This window comes from Haliotis cracherodii, unplaced genomic scaffold, assembly GCF_022045235.1.
Source record: "Haliotis cracherodii isolate W230 unplaced genomic scaffold, xgHalCrac1.p SCAF_11, whole genome shotgun sequence".
NCBI lineage: Eukaryota > Metazoa > Mollusca > Gastropoda > Lepetellida > Haliotidae > Haliotis > Haliotis cracherodii.
Window position 1 is genome coordinate 5,746,128 of NW_027266266.1, and position 21,978 is coordinate 5,768,105.

A 21,978-nucleotide genomic window follows, 5' to 3' on the forward strand; every position below is an offset into this window, starting at 1 on the left:
GGTGTCAAAGCATTACTTTCCTAATCTATTGGCGGAAATAAACGTCTCACAACCTTAGTGTGCGTTTGTCGGATTGGAACAAACGGCGTTTGAATAAAATTTGTTTGACCATCAGTTAGCCCCAGCCCACTCAGCCAAAAAGAAATCCGACATTCACCAACACTTTCGTTCTCAACATATACTTTATTACATATATACGTTATAAACCCATTATACTGAAATTATTCGGTTTCCGTATTCTTAAAATGTCGATTGAATGTATCACTGGGAATATAAATATACCCAAGTGTGATTGAGAGAATCGGAAATCTAAATAAAGTTTACTGCTGCATGCTCTTTTGCCTTGTAGTTATATAGATCTTTCATGGTTGGACCAACATGTGCAGTGTTGCATGACACACAGTTAGACCGCTCCATGTGACCTGTCGCGGTTCCTGCTCATGATGGAGTGAGTGAGTTGGTTTTTACGCCGCTTTTAGCAATATTCCAGGTAACATCATGATGGACACCAGAAATGCGCTTCATACATTGTACCTATATATGAAGTATCGATACGGGGCCTTCGGGAGGTAAATTGTGAGGTAGGTGATTCAGCAGACGCTACGTCTGCGAGATTTAATATAAATAGTTGTTTGGTAAATCTTACACAGCTCTTCAGCTCTAAAAACCACAATTTGGTCCCTACTTCCGGTTATTGCAAAAGTTACTGAAATCAAAGAAAATTTTACAAACTTTTCGAGTTTTCGTGTAACGATTAGTTTGCGCATTAACGTCACCCGTAAGCAAGCCCACCATGTCTCGAGTAAAGCAACCTGCAAACCAGAAACGTCTGACAAACGTTGCAACTGTTCGACTGAAGAAGGGTGGTAAGCGATTCGAGATAGCCTGCTACCCAAATAAGGTGACGTCATGGAGAAATAAAGTGTACGTATTTGTTTTTTATTAATTTGATACTGATACTCATATCAATAAGACATTGCCCGGGGATTCGTATAGTGGCATCACTTTGACAGCATTTACAAGTTTATTTTTTGAATATATATGAAAGGACGTAGCTCCCCTCTCATCAACCCTCACCTTGAAGTTGAATAAAACTATAAAAATAAATCACGCACAAACATGTAATGCAGTTTTTAATTCGCCAAAACATTTTCTGTTCTTTGATATCATTTCCAGTCATTTTATCCCAAGCAAAATTACTGAATACAACCTCTGACAATTAGATTCATCGTAAATATCGCTATGTTTGACATTTGCTAAATCGCCATATATAATATCTATTATATGGTCTCTGCCGAGAATTATTCAGCATGTTTTAGAAAATATGCAAACATGAACACCAAAGTGGACTTTCTGCCATAATGGATAGTGTTCTTAAAATCTCTTTTTGTGTATGCCAAACTGCGAAACTGTTTGGTTTCTGTTACAGGGAAACTGTTTGGTTTCTGTTACCATGGTTACATGGAAACTGTTTGGTTTCTGGTACAGGGAAACTGTTTGGTTTCTGTTACAGGGAAACTGATATTGATGAAGTGCTTCAGACTCACACAGTTTTCACCAATGTTTCTAAAGGAGAGGTGGCTAAGACGGAAGACCTGAAGAAGATCTTTGGAATAGATAACCATTCTGAGATATGTATACAGGTAATAAACTATCACATTATTTAAATGTATTAACATGTGTCACTGAACTGAATCAATATACAGAATATAATCTCTCCTGACCTCAACATAGTCACTGAACATGCAATAGTAACTTCTGAATAATGTATTCTTACATGTCTAATATTCTCAAGGTGATCTCAGGTGGATCTCTTATTCATGAATTTTCGGACAATTTCATGAAAAATCTTAAGGATTTTCCATCTTAAGGTTTTTCCAATCATTTTTGATTGACGCTCCATAATTAACTCAATACCTGTCTTATATCAAGGCTGTGACATATATGTCGTTTTAAAGGTCATTCACTCATGAAATTTTGTTTCAGCAGTTTGATATGGAGACTTCATGTTTATAATGCGACCAAAGTTTGCAACAAGTAATGTTCATGCTTGTAATTGGATGAAGGTCAAAGCCACTCAGTGTTATTAGAGCATCAAGCTTACTTTTGTTCGAGATAACTTGAGTATTAATTATTGGAATTTGACCAAACGTAGCATACATGATCTCTAACATGTCTAAGGTTGGGCCTTCAATGACCTATATGTAAAGTCAAGGTCACTAGATGTCATATTAAAAGACATTTCAGATTAATTACCTAAACATGAAAGTTTGTTATGATGAACTCTTGAGTATTTTTTATTGGAATTTGACAAAACTTCATTTTCGTGAGGGGGCGGTCGGGTAGCCTAGTGGTTAAAGCGTTCGCTCGTCACGCCGAAGACCCGGGTTCGTTATCCGACATGGGTACAATGTGTGAAGCCCATTTCTGGTGTCCCCCGCCGTGATATTGCTGGAATATTGCTAAAAGCGGCGTTAAACCGAACTCACTCACTCACTCACTCATTTTCGTGATCTATGGGCTTTTCATGTCTGGAGTTGAAGTTCAAGGTCATTGAACCGGAAGTGCTTATAACTTTGTTTTTATGGTAACTGGGGGCATACCTCAAATTGAAGTCAAGTTTCATGTGTTGCAAAGTCAAAAAGGTTCATGAAACATGTTTGTGATGGGAAAGTTTGTGACTCTTCAGGAAATGATGGGGATGGTACTGTGTCTAATGTTGCATGTAATGCAAACTCCTTTCTTGTTCTAGTTACCGGTTTGCTTTTTTGCATAAGTAACATGTTCTGTCCATGGAAACAACATTTATAACTCCAAAAATGCAGAAACATTTTGAAGTCAATTCTTATCAATAAAAAAGTCAACACTAATAACTTCACAGACTGCTTCTTTGATAATTAAAGGTACTTGCACATGTATCCAAATGTCAAAATGGAAGAATAAAATAAAATAAAAGTTAAAATCTATTATGTCCACATGTCAACACAGTTTTCTTTGATACTGTATCTTTTACATGCCACTTAGGGTAAAAAAATAATAGTTTTGGTTCTCAGGCACCGCCCGCACATCATAAATTCTTCTGCACATTTCGTTTTGTTTCCATTTTAAAAAAAGTAAATTCTTTAAATATTTCACTTCTCGAACACACGACCCCGGAATTTAAATACTACAATACTAATGAACAACATGATATTGCCGGAATTATTGTAAACAAAATTTGGTTATATATATGCTTCAACAACCCCCCCCAAAACACCTCTCCCTGCCCTCACTATATTTTTTTTAAAAGCCATTGCCTGAGTACCAAATCTTTTATTTTTCTAAGCCTTACACTTGTAAGTGATTGTAGTTTCAATGCCATTCCAGATTCTTGCCAAGGGAGAAATGCAGGTGACGGAGAAAGAGAGACAAGCACAACTAGAATCAATGTTTCGAGACATCGCTACCATTGTTGCTGACAAGTGTGTAAACCCAGAGACTAAGCGTCCATACACCGTGACAATGATTGAGAAAGGCATGAGAGACCTGCATGTATCCGTGAAGCCTTCTAAAGGAACAAAACAACAGGTGAGTCGTCTGTCAGAGTCATAAAGTGTTCCTCATTATCATTACCTGAGCTATACCATCTTTGTTATACAGAGTTGCCTCCCTTAGTTGGGCAAGGATCCAATGATTGTGGGTTTGAATCCCAGATTCACCTTGAGTGTGATTCTTGTCTGCACCATACCTGTGATTGTTGGTTTCACTTAAGTATTAAAACCTGCATCACTTGAGGGTTTCTCTCCTATCGGACATGCCATGATATAACTGAAATACTGTTCAAAGTGGCATTGAGCCATCACTAACTCACACCCCTAAAACCTCAAACAATAAGCAGAGCTTACTTGTTCTGGGCCCATGTCACACTCAACAGTTGGAGAAATGTGAGCTTTTCAGTACATTGAACATTTCCGAGATTCTGATGGGTCATTTGATAAATATACTCATGAAGATCCCGGTCACAATAGGTCATTTGCAATCCATGCTTGTCATAAGTGGTGACTAACGGGATCGGGTGGTCAGGCTCTCTGACTTGGTTGATGCATATCTTTGTAGTGAGTAGATCGATGCTCATGATGTCAATAAATACAAATACAATCTCAGTAAATACATTGTTGTCCCAGAATTTTCCCTTTGGTTCCTCTGTTTAGAAAACAAAATCACACCTTGCAAACTGTCTGCCTCTATTAAAATTTGACAGAAGGGTTAATGTAACTCCATGACCACAAGTAGTTTAAAATCTGAAGAGCAAGAATGGCATAACAGCATGGCTTACTATAAACTCTCTTGTCTGAAGTGCTGAATTAGTCTATTTCACATTCTTTAACTAAAAGTAAAACTGGAAATGTATTTTCTGTCGTTAGAGAGCCAAGTAGAAATCGCAATCAAAGCGTTTCAGTAGGCCTAGGAATTTGTTTGTTTAGCAACACTTTCTGATAAGCTTTTAAGTATTTTCTTTGCCAGCTGCAATGCGATTATGTCATGATGTTTATGTGCTTCGTCTTCCTTGAAAATAATATTATGGTGATCATTACGTTGACAGATTTTTCTCATATTCAACTACTTACCTCTGATGTATATTTTAATATTTTCAGGCTTTGGAAGTGATAAAACAACTGACTGAATCAGAGACCATGAAGATCCAACGAGCATTGATGCGCATCAGGCTGACAATACCAGGTAGATAGTTGGTCTTGTTACCATGGTTACAGTTGATTTCCTGTATCTCCTAGGGGTGGTCGGGTAGCCTAGTGGTTAAAGTGTTCGCTCATCATGCCAAAGACCCTGGTTCGATTCCCGACATGGGTACAATGTGTGAAGCCCATTTCTGGTGTCCCCCGCCGTGATATTGCTGGAATATTGCTAAAAGCGGCGTAAAACCTCACTCACTCACTCCTCTATCTCCTGCCCCACATGCCGATTATCGAAATCGAAATCCGGTTCGTAAAGTGTCATGCAGATTTCGGTCGACTGCAGGATTTGCAAAGCATGTGCACCGCTAACTCGTTGTCAACAGATATTTTCTAAATCTTTTCCTGTTTTTAATCAAGGTGTTCACATGATTTGATGCATTTCACGATGTAAGACTCGTTTTATCACAATATAGATCTTGATTATTGATCAGATCGTCTTAACTGGGCGCCACCGTTTTGTTTTAAGCAAATGCAAGTGATACGTTGTATCAGATTGGTCAATAGGAGAGGCATAGAAAGGACATAACTCGTAACAGCCACTGGTGGCGCTACGATCGAGCCCAGGAATTCCAGCCTAGTTCGGCAAGGGTGGAAACTGGACTCTTAAAGTCAGTTAACTCTCTTGCCTCGGCCCTTGACATGACATGTATTCAAATAATATCACAACTACATGTTTAACATTTTAAAAATGTCTGCAGAAAATGGCAAACATACTTTATGACCATGACTGTGCCCTTGACCTCACTCATGACCTTTTCTGATCTTGGCCTGGCCCTAAGGAAGATGTACCAGATGTGGTTGACATAAGACCAGTGGATCCTGGCATAAGCAAGGGATGTAACTCAAAATCATAAATTACACTGAATTATGCCACTACACATGTGTCCCCAACACATTTCAGCTCATTTGAAAACAGTTCTACCATGACTTCATCAGGTTTCAAATAAAAATAACCACCTCTTATTGAGGTTCGAACTTCAATTTAGCATGGTTAGCCTACAGATAACCTAACCCTACATTGAACAGAGTTTATGAGTGTGCCAGGGTTTTATTTAGTTTTGTTTATTTTTATACAGCCAGAGAGGGAAAGAAGCTGAGAACCAAAGTACTAAAGCTTGCTGTTAAAGTGGAAGAAGATGAGTTTGGGGAGGAGCTGGAGATGGTAGGTAGTGGAAGGGAATCAGTATTACAGGGCCTGGCTCGGGGCAGTGTCATAATATCTTGTGCTGTGTGTGGAGCTGGAGATGGTAGGTCGTGGAAGGGAATCAGTATTACAGGGCCTGGCTCGGGGCAGTGTCATAATATCTTGTGCTGTGTGTGGAGCTGGAGATGGTAGGTCGTGGAAGGGAATCAGTATTACAGGACCTGGCTCCTGGCAGTGTCATAATATCTTGTGCTGTGTGTGGAGCTGGAGATGGTAGGTCGTGGAAGGGAATCAGTATTACAGGACCTGGCTCCTAGCAGTGTCATAATATCTTGTGCTGTGTGTGGAGCTGGAGATGGTAGGTCGTGGAAGGGAATCAGTATTACAGGGCCTGGCTCCTGGCAGTGTCATAATATCTTGTGCTGTGTGTGGAGCTGGAGATGGTAGGTCGTGGAAGGGAATCAGTATTACAGGACCTGGCTCCTGGCAGTGTCATAATATCTTGTGCTGTGTGTGGAGCTGGAGATGGTAGGTCGTGGAAGGGAATCAGTATTTCAGGACCTGGCTCCTGGCAGTGTCATAATATCTTATACTGTGTGTGGAGCTGGAGATGGTATGTCGTGGAAGGGAATCAGTATTACAGGACCTGGCTCCTGGCAGTGTCATAGTATCTTGAGCAGTGTGTGGAGCTGGAAAAAATGCAATTTTCCGCATTTCCGAGGAGATTTCACATCCCTGAATCTTAAACACGACGTCAAACCTCATTTCATCCCACCTCACCATATTGTGATGCTTATTAAAGCAGCATCTGTCACCTTTAACTAAGTATTATCATTACACAGAACATAAGCATGGGGAATAAGTCTCTTCATCCAACACATGAGTATTCATGATAATAAAAATGATCAGTGACTCGGAGGTACATTTTCACAATTTTATTTCAGGTTATTCAGATTGACCCGGGATGTTATCGCGAGATCGACGAGCTGATCCGTACGGAGACGAAAGGTCGAGGTCAGCTGGAGGTCATCAACTTGAAGGAGGTCGAGGAGGGTGATGAGAAGCTGGCGTAGATCCCGGGATTTTTGATGTAATCCATCTCAGTGTTCAAGACCCACTGCCATATTTCGAGAGGAGGATCTTTATCCCCAGGCAATAGGTCTTCCATTCAGAGCTATATTTTTGAGTGAAGGATTCACTTACCATGAAGTGCAATTGTATGATCATGTCTGAATGAGCATTGCAGTCTAGATTTGGTAATCAGGTGAAGGATATATGGAATCCTTGCAGTACGAATTAAGACCTAAGAATAACAGAGGTCAACTTTCAGAGGTCAACTTTGATTGTTCAGTCTTCGAAAACAATGACCCTGTTTCTAGCGATCTAACGATGAGTCATTTCTTTGTCATAGAAGCGGTAATCATATCTTAAATCTTCCGTGCACGATCATCACGGCCACAAAGTTGCAAAGTATAGGAATACACAGAATTTCAAATTTCTGAGTTCAAATCTTATTCATCATGGATGAAAATGACTGGTCATAAGTGTGGTGACTGGTGACTCGACTGACTGTGTGACGACTACTGCTAAAGTACTCACGGAAATGAAAAAAATAAGGTTTTTTTATCTCAGATTTTAAATAAATGCAGTTAATATACAAAACATATAAATATTCAAACAACCCAATTAGTACTAATTGGGCCTTGGCACAAATACAGCGTATCAAAGGTTTTTATGTCTTTTTACACGTAAAAGTGTGTAAAAATATTAACAGAACAGACTATTGTGAAACTGAGCTTAACCAGGTTTTAGTAGATCAAGGTGAATGTCCATGACCTATGACACCTTGACGACAGGTGAAAACAGGTGCTTGAAACCCACGTGCATGTGATTTGTCAGTGGTTAGTGATTTGTGATTGGCATTGTGGGATAGTGAATCATCGTCAAAATATCAGAACGTAAAAGTAACATATTCCCTTCTCAAACAACAACTTACATGTCATTATTATTATGTACATAAACATAGCTGTTATTTTTATTGTTGTTTTGATAACTGTTTTCCAGGCTAATTTGCATAATGCCTATAGCCTGTTTCTGCCATGTCAATTTGGACTTAGTTTTATTTTTGAATGTTGAAAGTGCCTACAAATTACCTCCTGTAAAGTACATTTTGTATTGAGCACTGAGATAAAACTAGCAAATCCAGACTAGTACCTTTCCAGTTGTTTTGTTATTTCGTATTTACATCTACGTAATGCTTTGTGTCGATTATTAAATCCAGCAAAACATTTTTTTTTCATTTCCATGAGTACTTTAGTGTCTGCTTGGTGGTTGAGTAATCAACTGGAATCAAGTACGACTGCTCCTAGTGATGTTACAGTGCGATGTAGTCCAGCCTGTAACCCTGTAGTAATTCAGAGCCACGACACAAACACTTTGTAACTACGAAATGTAGACTGCTGGATTATGAAATGAGGTATATATACCTTCAACATTATTATTCTCAAGTTTGTATTTCTGAATTTGAATGGCACGTTATGCAGATTTTGGATTTGAGGTTGAAAATCAAGACCTGTTACATTGCATGTGTCTTATGCCATGTTTTATTTATAGTGCTACTTTCCAGTCCACTGACTGAAATCAAATGTTTGTTGAAGATTGATTGTATTCTGACTCTATGTGATGTTACCATAGTTACACAAGATGTTACGACACCTTGATCACGTAACCGCCCGACTTATGTGAATAACGTGACATGTTTGGTGTTGTTGACACCAGCTAAAGCCTGGTTCAAAACCTGTCCTTAGCGTTGTGATAATGGAGTAATACCAGTTGTTGGGAGAGACAAATGTTGTTTTTGGCTAAAAAGATTAAAAGTCTTGGTTCTCAGACAATGCAGCGTCATCATAAATTCTGCCGCACGTTTCATTTTTATTTCCATTTTAGATATTTAAAAAAAAAATCCTGATCCTTGATCCTTGAAAACAATGCGATCCAATATAGCATGCAGTTACTTCCCAGTTACTTACTGCTTGTTTATGTAGAGAGGCCCTTTCTCAGGTAGATGGTACACAACTGTTTATTTGGTTACATACTAGTTTGAACAAGCAAAAAAAACCCCCCCAAAAAACTGTATTTTCAAAAGTCATTGCCAGAGAACCAATTTTTAATTTTTTTCTAAGCCTTATTTTACTATCTTAAGAAACTATTTTGCATTTAGAAAGTTATATATTGAAATGTAACTCCCACTTAAGGTTGAAATTTTATTAAAAGTTTTACTTAAGGTCCAGCATTCCTTTCAAGCTTATATTTGACATTGGGGTATAGCAGAGACCATATAATAGATCTATTATATCGTCTCTGGGTCTAGTGATTAAAACATTTGCTCATGATGACGAAGGTCTGGTGATGATTCCACACATGTGTACAATGTGTGAAGCCAGTGCGCCGCGATATAGCTGAAATATTGCACAAACTCCAGCTCACTCACTCAAGGCTTTTACTCGAGACTTGGAACAGCTTAGTCTTTAGTTTCATCATTCTGTAGTTACAGGATATTCATGGCGAGTGACCAATAGACCTTCTTGAACATGAAGTATTCACTTTGTTTCAATACTAGTTTAAAGTTACCTTGGCGATGGCAGACAATGTAGCCAAACATTAGAATTTACTTGAAGGTTAGTAGGCAAAAACAGTGAACATGATCTAGCTCTTTTTTCTTCTTTTCCTGAATGGCGCTGGAAAAGTGAATGTTCTGATGACAAGTGCTTCAAGTACTCGCCGTCCAAATTGTGAATCACAAGTAACTTGGGGTGGGACGAGTCCAAATTTACTACCTGTGTACCCACACCCCTATTACCCGACCCTGCCCAGTATCCACTGTAGGTCTAAAGAGGTAGGTACAAACTGTCCGATTGAGAAAAGTTTGACCGTAGCTCTGGTAAAATGTGTTTAGATACATGTATGAAACGATCTGGTGTATACACTGAAGTTGACTAAAGTTTTTTTATTCAAAGACATAAAAGTCCGAAAGAATAGGCGTAGTAGTCAGAAAGAAATGGAAACATTAGTGACTTGTATTGTAACCATAGAGTTTTAGATAATTCTTGTCATTGAACAATGTATCACGTGACTAACCACAGGCCCGGGTAGTCCAGTGGGTCCCGGGGTTCTACTCAGTACCCACCGGACCCGAGTACCCAAGTTACCCGTCCCAGCCCTACAAGTAACAGTGTGCAAAAACGGAAGATATCAAAAATTTCTTGTCTGTGAGGTATAAATATATATTTTTTAGCAAGATTACGGTAACCAGGCAGGCTAGTAGCCCTTGACTCCTTTACTAGTCTTGAGTCTAGCTAGTTACTGCAGCTGGACCAGCTCCTGCCTCATCTACATGATGCATCCCAGAATGCAACACTCCTGACTAGTAACCATGGTAACACATAGTAAAATATCAGTCAGTACTTGAATGGCTTGTATACACTGTTTCTTCATCACCCATGAGGGCGGTCGGGTAGCCTAGTGGTTGAAGCATTAGCTCGTCACGCCGAAGACCCGGGTTCGATTCCCGACATGGGTACAATGTGTGAAGCCCATTTCTGGTGTACCCCGCCGTGATATTGCTGGAATATTGCTAAAAGCGGCGTAAAACCGTACTCACTCACTCACTCACTCATGACCCATGAATACATAGGCTGCTACAGGGGGAGTAATTACATGTCCATATTTGGTCATGTAGTGACATGAGGGAACTAAGTGCACGAACTTTGCTCGAATGAGTGAGTTAGTACAATTTTACACCTCTTTCATTCCAGCAATATCAAGCGGTTTGCACAAGTAATATCATCATTTGTTCAATGAAATCTGAGCATTAAGTGATCTAAGACCCCGGCTGTGGCTTGAGTTGTTGGCTAAATATAATGATTACACTGCAGAGCTGCTGTATGTATTCATGGGGAATGAAATCAAAACCTATGGAGAACTGACAATGTGTAAACTATGGCCTGCTGAGGCCTAGAAAGTCAAGACTCTCGTAGGGATTTGAGGTTAGAATTGGTACAAAGCGATCTATGCCGGTCGTAATAGGGGACCAAATGAATTAGGTTGTTAAACGCGGTGTCATTGTACCCTACACTTGGATCGTTGCTCAGAATATCTATCACTGGATTGTGTGGTCAAGACTTGATTACATACAGGCCACTGTCTCATTGCTGAGTGCAGCATTAAAAATACAAACAGAAATCAAGGATTTCATTATTTGTTTACTTTCATGTTGGTTGGTTGGTTGGTTGTTTTAAAGCCGCACTCAGCAATATTCCAGCTATATGACGGCGGTCTGTAAATAATCGAGTCTGGACCAGACAATCCAGTGATTGATATCACGACCATTGATCCATGCAGTTGGGATCGATGACATGTATCAACCAAGTCAGCGAGCCTGACCATCCGATCCCGTTAGTCGCCTCTTACGACAAGCATAGTCGCCTTTTACGGCAAGTATGGGTTGCTGAAGACATATTCTACCCCGGAATCTTCACGGAGTACTTTCATGTAAGTGCGTCACTGATCATCCCTGTGCCGTGTTTGAAATTCAGGATGCTAGTCACAGGGTTCATGTCATTTTCCTAATGTTAACGTCTAGACATTTGTGGGTCCTTAGGTTCCAATAATGTAGCCACAATCCTCAAGACCTCCCTAATTTCTGACACTGATTCTGACCTGCGAAGCCTTCAAGCTCTTGTATGCATGCTGAAAAATGTGCTATTTGTTTTATATAACTGTACATTCATGTAATATATGTTTTAATTGCATTTATATTTTGCAATCATTTGATTAAAAGACAGAAACAGCTGTTAGATGTTTGTTTTATGATGTTTTGTTTGACTGTACAGAATGGTCAAGTTGGCCCCAGTAGGGTGAGATAGTAATGTGTCCTTTAACCTGCTGGCGCCTCACATGTAGCTTTTGTTGTATACTCCCCAGGGAGCTGAGAAAGCAGAATTGAGTGCACTCTGATCCCTTGACTGGGGTAATGATATTGTTAGAAACTTGGACCATGCTTCAACAGAAGGAAGGGGCGGTCGGGTAGCCTAGTGGTTGAAGCGTTGGCTCGTCACGCCGAAGGCCCGGGTTCGAATCCCGACATGGGTACAATGTGTGAAGCCCATTTTCCGGTGTCCCCCGCTGTGATATTGCTGGAATACTGCTAAAAGCGGCGTAAAACCATACTCACCCGCTCAACAGAAGGACTAAAGCACTTTACAAATACCATTTATTATCTTTATTAGTATTATTACACCATTTCTCATACATACACGGAACTGTGCAAGATGAATGAAGCTAAGAACTGTTTAGTACACACTGAAACACACTGTAATTATAAACCCCAAGCTGTATTTGGTCCCCAGATGTGATGTGCATGGATTGAATCATCACCAACTCATCATCCCCAACTTAGTGCTGTAGTGTCTCAACAGGTCAGAGTCCACGCAAGAAATGGTGCTGCTACACCAAGGATCATAATCTATGTGAATGGAGTACCTGGGATCAGCAGGTCCTGTCAAGGCTAAGGGAGACAACTCTGCATAACTACTAATCTTACTAACTTTCAAACATAATTGCCAATACTTTGCATTTTCACAACAGATAAGATTCACGAACTTAAACTTATCAGTTGGTGGATTACTTTTGAATGTACTGACCGGTCCATATTGCATAGCCCACATAAAATGTTTGAAGTATTGAAAGGTTGTTACTTTACTGGAAACACAGTAAGTCAAACACTACGGTCATACTCTGTTGGCTATTTATGCCAGGTAAACACAAACCATCCAACCCATCCACAGGCTACATGCCTTCATAAAGCTTTTCATTGTACAATAACTTTCAACCTATTTGTTGGGTGGTGGGGGAGCCTAGTGATTAAAGCTTTGGCTCGTTACACCAAAAACCCGGGTTTGATTCCCCGCATAGGCACAATATGTGAAGCCAATTTCTGGTGTCCACAGTGTGATATTGCTGGACAATTGCTAAAAGCGGCGTAAAACCATACTCACCCACTCACTTCTACCTATTTCTACTGTGTTTGTAGGGGTCACGAATGGTCCAGTTGTCTCAGGCGCCACAATTCACAGTGCAGAGTTGCGCCCCTTGGGCATGCCAGAAAAATATGACCGTGGGTTCAAATCCTGGTTTGCCCTGATTGTTTCTTGGTTTGTGAGCACCATTCCCGTACTTGTGGTTTCATCAAATCGGCGTAAAACCCAACACACTCACTCACTCACTCACTCACTCATCTTGCTCACTTATCATCATAAGTCATTGTCAAGTCATCTCTGTGCCATACCTGAATCGATTCCCGGCCCCGTCATACCAAAAGACGTTAAAAGATGGTACTTGTTGTTACCCTGTCTGGTGCTTGACATTAAGGGGTCAAAAGAAGGACTGGTCGGCTGGGAGTCATTATACTGTGACAGAGTGAGGTATTCGTGTTAAACTGCAGCATGGTATCCAAGTGAGTTAGCACTATAAATCAGCATCAGTCCGGACTAGTACAAGCAGCCACACAAGCACACACACGTACATGCACGTCGCTATATGAGTGCAATAATCTTGGACGCGATGTTAAACCCCATTTCACCCCACCTCACATCCATACCTGAAAAACTTTGTGTTGAAAATGAAAATACCTTTCATACAATTATTTAAAATAATTTAAAAAGTTTGGAACGTGGTTCTGTACAACATGTACCAGGCTGACCCACGTTGCCCCCGTCATGAGAAGAGCTGCTTCAGGTCCCCATCGTCCCCACTATGTGCAGTGACACCGGGAGATCCCACGCTCGTCTCCCAACACGATAACTTCTGCGATGCAAATTCTGATTTAATGTCTGCAAGTGTTGTCAATGGAGTGTCTGAAAGAACAAACACAAATTGGTACTTAATTGGCATCTTATTCATCCAGCGCATTTCTGGTGTCCCCCGCCGTGATATTGCTGGAATATTGCTAAAAGCGGCGTAAAACAATACTCACTCTCTCAGTGGATTATTTTTTCATTTCCTTATGATAAATACCCTGTACCAATCGATGCCATTGCTTTGTTCAAATGCAGGTCCACCGTTTTTAAAAGGGAGGGGTCCAAAATATCAAAATCCTCTCAGATAATTGTTTTGCCAACAACGTACAACATTTGGATTTTAATAGGGGGGATGGTTGAGGCGGATCGGACCCAAATCTGGATCAGCCTATGTTGTTATTAGCTCGATTCTTACAACACAATTCTCAAAATAGTTGTCCCATAAATTTATTCATGAGAAACATATATTGTGAAGTTGTGATAAGATCGGTGGAGCTGGTGATGTCACTTCTGAGATGAAGAGAGATGGTAACAACATCTTAACAGTACCAATTAAACCTCGAAAAGGTGTTCATGAATTGATAATATATAATTTGACATGCAAGTGACTATCCCAGTAAATAAGATAGCTACGCAATATATCGCAATAAATATCATGAACGAATCATGGTTTATTTCATGATTAAACATTTTTCCGTCATGACGTCATTTCCGGAGATTGGACCATGCGCTTGCAACTTGATGATGTCGTAAAATAGACGAGGTTATTTATTATAGGGAAGTGTCTAGAGAGAGCTGTTCCCCATAGATGTAGCTGGGTCAACGTAGATAAACAATTGCATCCAGAAGTGGGAGAGACATGACAATCGGTCAGAATATGTGGGAAAGGCCAAACTGAACCCCCCTGTTCATAAAATGGACTTGTCTAACATTACCAAAGGTGGATTCTATTCAGGGAGTCATCATTATTTATAAACAGGTAAATATCTTTAAAGCTTGTACACTTTATCAACATCCTTAAAGAGGCTGCGCCCCTCATGGTTTATTCTCTGCAGTGCTCTGTTGTACGATAAACAACGACCACGAGTTGTTTATTTCTCAAATAATATATGTATCTCCCTCATCCTGTGCTGTCTACAAACCTGGTTTGATGATGATGAAGGCACACCCTCCTCCCCCTGCCCCCGTCAGCTTGGCGTGAAGGCCATACTTGGCCGCTGTCCTCACAATCTCCTCCAAGGCAGGGTGATTCACACACAATGCTCCCAGGTGGCGCTGGTTGATGTCAATCAAATCCTGCAGCAAATCACACATGCCTCTTTGAAAGTTCCCAGTGTTTGTTTGTTTGTTGTTTAACGCTGCACTCAGCAATATTCCAGCTATATGACGGCGGTCTGTAAACAATCGAGTCTGGCCCAGACATTCCAGTAATTGACATCATGAGCATCGATCCACGCAATTGGGATACGATGACATGCATCAACCAAGTCAACGAGCCTGACTACCTGATCCCGTTAGTCGCCTCTTATGACAAGGATAGTCTTCTCTTACGGCAAACATGCCCAGTGAGTACAGTCAACTCACGATATAACGGACACCAAGTGACCACTAACATCACTTTGTTTTCACAGAGAGTTATTTGTGACCTTAATTTGTGACCTAACTTTGTGACCTAAATTTCCTATGTCAAAAGAGGACAGTAATCAATACTTATTTATTCAGCAATCTTTCTGCTATGACATGTAAAGTGACCAGTAATCTTCTCAGAAATGAAATAGGTTGAATGCCACATTCAGCTATGCATCAGCCATATCATGGCAGATTGTAAATAACATTGTCTGGACCAGGCCAACCACTGACTTAAGCCGTGGACAACAAGTCGCTCAATCAGACAAGTCTGAGGGTCAGACCACTTCATAACCATAATGTGCACTTAGTCTGCTCCTGACTCCACAGAGACAAGCATGAGGTACTGGGCACCTAGTCTGGCCCAGAATCAACATGGGTATTTAATGTTGGTTACTACATTGACTTACCTCCAGTGTTTCATACAGATCTGTGGAGGGGGAGTCAGCCAGCTCGGCCAGCACGTCCTCACACCGGTGGGATATGGCCTCTATAGAGTTCAGTACCGGCTCGATGATGTCTGGGTACTGTGGCAGAAAAACCCAATTATCACATTGTGTTGAGTTGAGAGGTAGACTAATGGATACCACATGCCTCATGTAGGAAAGGATCTGTAAGTGTTAACATTCTTTTCTGCGCAAATGAGAACTGAACCTGAGCTACTGTATGTCCTGCAAACACTCACCCGCTCACCTACTGACTACTTGGACATTTGTATTCTTAACCTTGAAAAGTGGTAAATGAACTTTTAATTTCACATTTCAGTAACTTAGACAAGAATGGGAATTACCCCCGGCCTTCCGTTTACCTATCAGTGCTAGTTACCCCCCGACCTCCCGTTTACCTATCAGTGCTAATTACCCCTGCCTCCCGTTTACCTATCAGTGCTAATTACCCCTGCCTCCCGTTTACCTATCAGTGCTAATTACCCCCGACCTCCCGTTTACCTATCAGTGCTAATTACCCCGGCCTCCCGTTTACCTATCAGTGCTATTACCCCCGGCCTCCCGTTTACCTATCAGTGCTACTTACCCCTGGCCTCCCGTTTACCTTTCAGTGCTATTACCCCCGGCCTCCCGTTTACCTATCAGTGCTGTTACCCCCGGCCTCCCGTTTACCTATCAGTGCTGTTACCCCCGGCCTCCCGTTTACCTATCAGTGCTAATTACCCTGGCCTCCCGTTTACCTATCAGTGCTAATTACCCTGGCCTCCCGTTTACCTATCAGTGCTAATTACCCTGGCCTCCCGTTTACCTATCAGTGCTAATTACCCTGGCCTCCCGTTAACCTATCAGTGCTATTTACCCCTGGCCTCCCGTTTACCTTTCAGTGCTATTACCCCCGGCCTCCCGTTTACCTATCAGTGCTGTTACCCCCGGCCTCCCGTTTACCTATCAGTGCTGTTACCCCCGGCCTCCCGTTTACCTATCAGTGCTAATTACCCTGGCCTCCCGTTTACCTATCAGTGCTAATTACCCTGGCCTCCCGTTTACCTATCAGTGCTAATTACCCTGGCCTCCCGTTAACCTATCAGTGCTAATTACCCCCCCCCCACCCTTCCTTTTACCTATCAGTGCTATTATCACCGGCCTCCCGTTTACCTATCAGTGCTATTATCACCGGCCTCCCGGTTACCTATCAGTGCTAATTACTAATTACCCCTGGCCCCTCCCGTTTACCTATCAGTGCTATTATCCCCAGCCTCCCTTTACCTATCAGTGATATTTACCCCCGGCCTCCTGTTTACCTATCAGTGCTATTTACCCCCGGCCTCCCGTTTACCTCATAGCATCCATTCACCTGATGAAGGAGTAAGCATATACTCCGAAACGTTGTGTTCCTCACAATAAAGAAGTCAACATCCATACATTCTGTTCCTTAGACATGAATGGTTTACATTTCTCTGAGAAACTACAAAAATACGTTTTAATACAATCTGTTAAACATCTAGGTTCAGGTGGGATGGGAGGTCTACCTTCTGATATCGCTCCCTGCACCGAGCTACCAGGACCTTTGTGCTTCTTGGAACTCCGGTGTTCACCAGCAGGATCTGCAGCTTCGGCACTCTGTATGTGACAATGTGATCAAATGTACACCATTCTATCAAGAAATCAGTCATATTTCTTATGTTATTACAGTTTTCATCAGGTCTAGTCTGCAGAGTTGCTTCCCTTTATGGTGCAAGGATGTGCTGGTTATTGGTTCTGATCTCAGGACTTGCCCTGATTATGATCCTGTGGCTGTAAAGACCATACTTGTGACTAAACTTAAAAGACCTGCATCACTTTGGACTTTCCTCCAAAATTAACCTGACATGCCATGAGAATACAATACAATTTCGAAGTAGTGTTAAACCCAACCCATTCACTAACCCAAGCAAAGCTCACAACACATCCGCGAAGATCTGGGGTAGAATAGGTCTTCAGCAATCCATGCTTGCCGTAAAAGGCGACTATGCTTGTCGTAAGAGCCGACTATCGGGATCGGGTGGTCAGGCTCGCTGACATGGTTGATGCATGTTATTGTATCCCAATGGCATGAATCGATGCTCATGATGTCAGTCACTGAATTGTTTGTTCCAGACTCAATTATTTACAGACTGCCGTCATATTGCTAGAATATTGCTGAGTGTGGTGTTAAACAACAAACAAACAAACCAAAGCTTACAACAACTAAGTCCTGACATTGTGCTTACCTACACAGTGGCGTAATCTTCCCCGACTTAAACTTGATTGCTCCACCTGTACAGAAAAGGTCAAGGTCAATGTCATTTCACACTAGTCAGCAATACTGCATCTCGATTGTAAAGGATATATCTCAATTCTATTGCATTCACTACCATAGCCTCGTTAAAGTCCAGTTTGAATGTCACAAGGCTACAAATAACTGTCCAATCAAATTACATTATTCATGACTGAAACAACCAAAGATGCGACCAGTACTTGATTATTTCGTTGCAGCCTGCCTCAGCAAAATATTTTCTCCAGATAAGACATTTATAAGAGTCTTCTGATCGATTCAGGATTGTTTTCATTTTCTGTGCATTTATCAAAGGAATTAAAGGGTCTCAAATTGCATAAAATCGCAAAGTTAACCACGCTTTTGTAGATTTTCAAAACAATGCGTTGGGTAAGAGTTGGGGTGAGGTACATGGGTGGCACAAGGATATTTGCTGTTCCCTGTCAGTCTACACCTGTCACACTTACATGCTACTTCTCATACAGAGATGCAGCCTTTCACGGAGACGTCAACACTTAATCAGCTCAAGGTTGTATTATCAGTGGATCTTATAATTATATCACTCACTCACTCGATGTAGGTGCTATCAGAGTTGTCTGTCCCTGAAGGGTTTCCATGCAATATCTACTCACTCACTCACTAACTCACTCGACGTAGGTGCTGTCAGAGTTGTCTGTACCTGAAGGGTTTCCATGCAATATCTACGCACTCACTCACTCACTCGACGAAGGTGCTGTCAGAGTTATCTGTCCCTGAAGTGTTTCCTAGCAATATCTTCTCACTCACCGTAGGTGATGACAGAGTTGTCTGTCCCTGAAGGGTTTTCATGCAATATCTTCTCACTCACCGTAGGTGCTGACAGAGTTGTCTATCCCTGAAGGGTTTCCATGCAATATCTTCTCCCCAAAGAAGGCCCAAGAGTTGATGAGATCGCGCTCCGCCTCCGACCACACCTCGTCTCCTGCTGGGGTGGAGATGATCCCGGACAGCTGCAGCAGACTGGCCGCCAGACACACGGAGAAGGAGGCCGACGACCCCAGGCCAGCACTGACCGGCTGGACGGACACCACCTTTAGACCTATAGCTGGTACAGTGCTGGAGACAAGGAAATCCACAACTTTACACACCGTCATTCAACACTGCCTCGCAATGAAAACATTTTCCCAAAACTGATATCTTTAAATTAATATACTAATTATCACAGTTGCATGATCTGAAATGATTGGCTGCAAATCTCCAAATGACTACTGCTTAAATAGTGTGTGAATGGTTTTACACCACTTTAAGCACTATTCCAGCAACATCATGGCAGATGACACCAGAAATCGGTTTCAAACACTGTTCTTACCCATGTGGGAAAACAAACCCAGCTTTCGGCGTAAGACCGAATGCTTACCCACTGGGCTACCTAACCTCTCCATATTGCTTAATTAACAGGCAATAGAGGATCACACTTAGTACCATTTCATACAATATTTACTGGAAATAATCTGTTCCTAAATAAATATTTTGGTTTTCATCTGATTTAATCCAGTTCTCCCTCCGGAACCCGCTATCTGTCTGTGAGTTGTAATTAACGCTCACTATGGCACATAAATGAGGGGGTTAAGAGGGGAGGTGATACAAGCTAGAACAAGATTAGTGCACTCCTATAGCAACATGCATGTGTGTGTGTTAGCCATTTTGTGTCTGATTGAACTAGTCCGGTCTTAAGCCTGTTTAATAGTTGAGATGCCATGCCTTGGTTTAACATCGATACCCAACTAAGACACAGTATGCTGACTCTAAGCCGACCAGTCCTTGTTTCAGCCCCTTAATACCAAGCGCCAGGCAGGGTAACAACAAGTACCCTCTACTTGTATGACGCGACCAGGAAAGAGGGGATGAGAAGAAGGACATGAAAACTAATCATGGCCTAATCCATCTTCCCGAGGCAAGAGAGTTAACTGAATTTAAGAGTCCAGTTTCCACCTTTGCCGAACAAGGCTGGAATTCCTAGGCTCGATCGTAGCGCCACCAGTGGCTATTATGAGTAATGTCCCTTCTAAGCCTCACCTATGGACCAATTAGATTCCACCTCTCTTATCACTAGCATTTGTTTCAAACGAAATGGCGTCGCCCAGGCAAGACGATCTGATCAATAATCAAGATCTATATCGTGATAAAACGGGTTTTACATCGCAAGGTGCATCAAATCATGTGAGTACCTTGATTAAAAACATGAAAAGATTTGGAAAATATCTGTTGACAAAGAGTTGACAGTGCACATGCTTTGCAAATCCTGCAATCGAATGACATCTGCATGACAGTTTACGAACTGGATTTCGATTTCGTTGTGCGATTGTGATCCGACAATGCATAAACTCGATAGTCCAGCCAAAATGTAACTCCATAATACCAGCCTAGTTTGGCAAGGGTGGAAACTGCACTTTTATAGTCAGTTAACTCCCCTGCCTCAGGAAGATGGGCCTAATGCCCCTCGACTCACCCCTTGTGGGCCGCCAGTGCACAGTACAGATACAAGAATGTTATCACAGCCAACTGTTTGGTGTCAGATTCGTGTTGGTCTACACCAGCAATATCTTTTAACTTTGTCAGAAGTTCTTCGGAAACTCCCACTGGCTTGTTTGGATCACACAGCGGCAGGGAAACCTGTGACTTGATTCCATCAGTCGTCCAGGACTTCTTGATGGCGATGTTCGGGAGATCGAGGCTGATTAAGTTGTCTGTACCTCTTCTCAACCGCAAGTATGTCCGCAGATTAAGACTTGCGGCAATCGCAACCTGGAACACACACTTACAGTAGAACATGGATATAACGAACACAATTATAATGTTTGGTTAGAACAAACTGTTTTCAAAAGTTCTGACTGTTTAATATACTACACTACAGAAGTTAAAGAACACTTGATTTTTTTACATAAAGAGTGAGTGAGTTTGCTTTTACGCTGCTTTTAGCAATATTCCAGCAATTCTCACGGCGGGGGGCACCAGAAATGGGCTTCACACATTGTACATATGTCGGGAATCGAACCCGGGTCTTCAGCGTGACGAGCGAACACTGTGACCACTAGGCCGCCCTTTTTCATAAAGATAATGTCATGGCATATTAGCTGTAGTCATATGACAAAAATTGGGTGTTCTTTTATTTCTTTTGAGTAGTATATATATCAATAAACGAATAGCCCATCAACAGGGCAACACTACAGTCTTGACCTTAAGACAAAATGAAACAGACGACAACATATAGTCTTAAACTTTAAGTCAGATCATATCAAACATCGTTATGAAGCATTTCTCACCTTTCCATAAACAACAGCATGTTCACCATGCAAAATTACTTTTCCGGGAGCAGAAACTGTTATGTCTCCCATGATTGAATAAAAAGCAAGTGACACCAGTTGCCGGCGTTAATTAGTCCCGACGATCACGACACTGGTGGTAACAGCAACAGCTGATGAACACGTGGTTATCACCTCATATTTGTTTATACGGAAGTCGAAATGCAACCGAACGACATACTACTAGGGGTAAAACGATCTATACAATAGACTAATCTAGACGATCTCTGGCGATACTTGCCAACTGCAGGACACACTTTGTTGAATATGGGACCCACATTGCAAATTGTTAAACGAATCCTTTATACTTGATGCCTGGCAATCATGCACAAATGCCATACGAAACTAAGGCGATGTAGTAAAATCAGCTTGGTATGTAGTCATTTCTCCTTTTTATATATGTTTTCTTAGGCGTCAGTTTCATATCGTGTCCGATTTGAAATAGCAACATATAGATGATTTTACCATGAACATATGTATCGTGATTTAGTTTCTCTTAAAAAACTCCTGACAAAATTGATGTGAAATCATATTCACAT

The 21,978-nt window shown here is 41.4% G+C and overlaps 2 protein-coding genes across 2 annotated transcripts; one reads left to right on the forward strand and one right to left on the reverse strand.

Annotated features, from left to right (window-relative positions):
* The first annotated feature begins 685 nt into the window (after positions 1-685).
* On the forward strand, positions 686-7,376 carry LOC139456147 (ribosome maturation protein SBDS-like). The gene is made up of 6 exons (XM_071237693.1): positions 686-924; positions 1,514-1,643; positions 3,367-3,567; positions 4,635-4,719; positions 5,810-5,895; positions 6,822-7,376. Exons 1-6 carry the CDS (start codon positions 794-796, stop codon positions 6,948-6,950), a joined length of 762 nt encoding a protein of 253 aa, XP_071093794.1. The 5' UTR covers positions 686-793; the 3' UTR covers positions 6,951-7,376.
* Positions 7,377-13,398: 6,022 nt separating this feature from the next.
* Positions 13,399-21,596, reverse strand: LOC139455293 (mevalonate kinase-like). The gene is made up of 8 exons (XM_071236844.1): positions 21,401-21,596; positions 20,587-20,882; positions 18,946-19,193; positions 18,055-18,100; positions 17,335-17,425; positions 15,770-15,886; positions 14,876-15,029; positions 13,399-13,790 (listed from the first exon to the last, which is right to left on the reverse strand). The coding sequence occupies exons 1-8, from the start codon at positions 21,470-21,472 to the stop codon at positions 13,651-13,653; spliced, it is 1,164 nt and encodes a 387-aa protein (XP_071092945.1). The 5' UTR covers positions 21,473-21,596; the 3' UTR covers positions 13,399-13,650.
* Between the last annotated feature and the right edge of the window lie 382 nt (positions 21,597-21,978).

Coding starts and splice junctions, on each gene's coding strand:
- LOC139456147 (XM_071237693.1), top strand. CDS start 794: ATGTCTCGAGTAAAGCAACCTGCAAACCAGAAACGTCTGACAAACGTT. Junction 1,644..3,366: donor ATTCTGAGATATGTATACAG/GTAATAAACTAT, acceptor ATGCCATTCCAG/ATTCTTGCCAAGGGAGAAAT. Junction 3,568..4,634: donor CTAAAGGAACAAAACAACAG/GTGAGTCGTCTG, acceptor TAATATTTTCAG/GCTTTGGAAGTGATAAAACA.
- LOC139455293 (XM_071236844.1), bottom strand. CDS start 21,472: ATGGGAGACATAACAGTTTCTGCTCCCGGAAAAGTAATTTTGCATGGT. Junction 19,194..20,586: donor GCACTGGCGGCCCACAAGGG/GTGAGTCGAGGG, acceptor CCTTGTCTCCAG/CACTGTACCAGCTATAGGTC. Junction 18,101..18,945: donor CAACTCTGTCAGCACCTACG/GTGAGTGAGAAG, acceptor TTTTCTGTACAG/GTGGAGCAATCAAGTTTAAG.